Consider the following 3,390-nt stretch of genomic DNA (forward strand, 5'->3'; position numbering starts at 1 on the left):
AGCGGCACTAAAGAATTTTTTTATCGATGACTATAATGATTGGTTATTTAGCATGTTTATATTAATATAATTTGTTCATCAATGCATAATTTTTGTTTTGTTTTGAATGTGTGTTTTGGATGCAAGTATCAGTTTGTGCTTTTTATATGGTTATTTGAATAAAGTTGTCACCAATTTAATTCTTATAACCATGCTTTCTGGTATTGTGATTGTAGTTGGTTTTTGAGGTTGAAAAAGACCCGGTTATTTGAATGGAACCGGGTGATATTTAATCTTTATATGACCCGGTTTGGGGATTGGAACCGGGCTCTTTTAGCCATATATGACCCGGTTTTGTATGGTTGGACCACGTCCTAACCTTGATATATAATCAAATATTGGGCGTTATGTTCCTCTTATATGTCCCAGTTTTATGAACCATCGGGTTCTTTTGTGTTAGATAGGAGCCGGTTTTAAAACCGGGTTCTATTCGTTTTTTCACATAGGTCCCGCTGGCTTTAGGACCCGGTTCAAAACCGGGTTATTTAATTGAAATAACCGGGTCCTATAAGCTTTTTTGTAGTAGTGTCCTCGACAGAAGCTGACGAGAATAGTATTTGTTTCATGGCATGCTAAAAAGAAATGGAGATTAAAGGCATTTTAGTTGATTGGGGGGGGGGGGGGGGGATCGAGGAACCTGATTTAGTTAAAAAATAGTTTTTGATTACTATCAGAAACAATTTCATCATTTTTTGTGGTTGTATCCCTAATAGGACCAGTTCTCGGTTTATTAAACTTGGTGAAGGAATGGTGTGTGATCTCGAGACTTAATTTAATGAAGAAGTGGTGCGGGTTGCGATTTGGTTGTGTGGTAGCGACAGAGACCTTCGGCCTGATGGGTTGACTTCTTGTTTCTTAAAACAATTTTAGAAATTATTTAAAAATGATGTTTGTGATATGGTCCAAGAATTCTATAGAGCGGGAGTGTTTCCTCGGGGGTGTAATTTGTCTTTTATAACCTTAATCAGTAAGGTTGATAGTCCTACTGATATTAAAGGCTATAGGCCTATCAACTTACTGGGTTTGCAATATAAAATAATTGCTAAACTGTTAGCTAATCGGTTAGCTAAGGTTGTAGGGGAGATTGTGCACCCTGTGAAAATGACTTTTATTAAAGGAAAACAAATTTTGGATGGTGCATTGATGGTTAACAAAGTAGTTACATGGGCATCCGTTAAAAAGAAAAAGATGATGCATCTTAAAGTTGATTTTGATAAGTCCTATGATTCGGTATCACAGGAGTATTTATTCTTGGTGCTATGGGGTTCGTGGTTAGATGGCGAGATTGGATTTAAGCGTGTCTGACATCTGCTAGATCATCGATCCTGCTCAATGGTAACCCTACGGGTGAACTCTAGATGTATAGAGGTCTCTAAAAAGGTGATCATTTATCTCCTTTTTTATTTATTATTGTTATGGAAGGGTTGCATCTGTGTTTGAAGGATGCTATTCAAAATGGTATGTTTAAAGTCGTGAATATTGGTCATCAAAAATATAGATGTCACATTTATTTTATGCCGATGATGCTATTTTTATGGGCGATTGGGATGTTGAAAATGTGTGTGGTCTTATCCATATCCTTCGGATTTTTTACATTACGACAGGCCTTCAGATCAATTTAAATAAGTCAAAGATCTATGGGATTAGATTGTCTACAAATATGTGTCAAAAAAGTCACTAACTATATAGGTTGTACCTCAAATTTGTTTCCTTCTATTTATCTTGGTTTACCTATAGGCAATAAAACGCATAAGTTGGCGGTTTGGGATACACTTTTGGATAGTTTTGAAAAAAGAGTTTCTATCTAGAAGTATTGAATGATATCTATTGGTGGGAGACTTACATTGGTTAAGTCCGTTTTGGGGAGTTAGGGAATTTTTTTATTTATCTCTTTTTAAGATGCCATTTACTGTTTGTCGAAAGTTGAAGAGAATACAGGCTAGATTTTTTTGCGGTGTTGAAGATCAAGATAGAATTCTTCAGTGGATGAAATGGGAGGTTATTTTAAATAAGAAAGACTATGACATGTTGGTGATTGATAGTTTGAAAGCTTACAATGAAGCTTTAATTTACGAGTGGAGATGGCATTTCCTAAATGATGGAAATCTCCTTTGGGTTAGTTTGATCAAAAGTTGTCATGGGAGTGATGGTGGTTTTTCCTTGTCTTCTTCTTGTAGATCGAATTCGGGGGTTTGGATGAGGGTGGTTAATTTAGTTTGGAATCTTCATAATAATGGTAAGATTCTTTTTTATTCTATGAGAAGAAAAGTAGGTAATGGTGCAAGTATTAGATTTTGGTTGGATGTGTGGGTGGGCGATGTCATTTTGAAGGATATATTTCCAAGTCTGTTTGTTATGGCGATCAATGGTGATGCGGTTATCAATGATTATTGGGTTGGTAATACTTGGGAGATTTTATGGAGGAGATTGATAAGTGGGGGAGTGTTAGAGTCTCATCTAGAAAAATTACAGGAGATGTTGGATTCCATTCAGATTACGGATAGATTGGATTCGTGGCGATGAGTTTTTGGGGTGGAGGACATGTTCTCTGTGAATTTTGCAAGATCTCGTTTCGCTTTCTATGGGCGCTGGTGCTACTAGGTGGAGTATTTCTCTTCCTATAAAAAATAATATTTTTTGTATGTAGGCTTATTCTTAATTGCTTAGCGACGTGGACTAACCTTCAATATCGGGGAATTGATTTGTCTTTTCTTTTATGTCCATGGGGAGGTGGTAAAAGATTGAATTCACCTTTTCTTAAAGTATTCGTTGACTCGTCAATTATGGCTTAAGTTTGCGAGATGGGTAGACCTGATGGTATCGTCCTTTAACTCTATGGAATATGTTTTTGAGTGGACTGATAGTCAAGCTGTTGCAAATGCTCGAAGATCGATCATTGAGATGACTTGTGCTACTTTAATTTGGGTTCTTTGGACTTACCAGAATGCGTTAGTTTTTGGGATCGTGAAGTATAAGAGAGAGTTGATGTTTAATTCTATTGTTTCATTCTCTTTTAATTGATTTTGTAGTAGGAATCGTAAAATTAGGAAAACTATAACCGGATGGCTTCAAAATCCGTTCATGAACTAATTGTTCTCGTTTTGTTCTCGCTAGTTCTTTGCTAGTATATATATATATATATATATATATATATATATATATATATATATATATATATAATTTACTCTGCCATTACAAAAAAAGAAGTTAATAGAATAATATGTTGGCAATTTTTTTTAGATTATGACATAAGTTAAATAAGTTAACAGTTATAGATTCTTTTAGATAAAATAGTTTTCTATATGACGATTGTGTTCGACTTCAAGATTTCTCTTCAACGGAGGTCTTCTC

General features: G+C 35.2%; 1 protein-coding gene across 1 annotated transcript; it reads left to right on the forward strand.

Annotated features, from left to right (window-relative positions):
- Positions 1–1,938: 1,938 nt before the first annotated feature.
- Positions 1,939–2,562, forward strand: LOC145130422 (putative mitochondrial protein AtMg00310). The gene has a single exon (XM_079065229.1). It carries the CDS (start codon positions 1,939–1,941, stop codon positions 2,560–2,562), a length of 624 nt encoding a protein of 207 aa, XP_078921355.1.
- The last annotated feature ends 828 nt before the right edge of the window (positions 2,563–3,390 follow it).

The sequence above is a fragment of the Lactuca virosa genome, chromosome 8, assembly GCF_052849685.1.
Source record: "Lactuca virosa cultivar CGN04683 chromosome 8, Lactuca_virosa_CGN04683_v6, whole genome shotgun sequence".
In the NCBI taxonomy this organism is placed as follows: domain Eukaryota; kingdom Viridiplantae; phylum Streptophyta; class Magnoliopsida; order Asterales; family Asteraceae; genus Lactuca; species Lactuca virosa.

Bases quoted from the DNA above. Each gene is read 5' to 3' on its own strand.
- LOC145130422 (XM_079065229.1), top strand. From the start codon at position 1,939: ATGCCATTTACTGTTTGTCGAAAGTTGAAGAGAATACAGGCTAGATTT.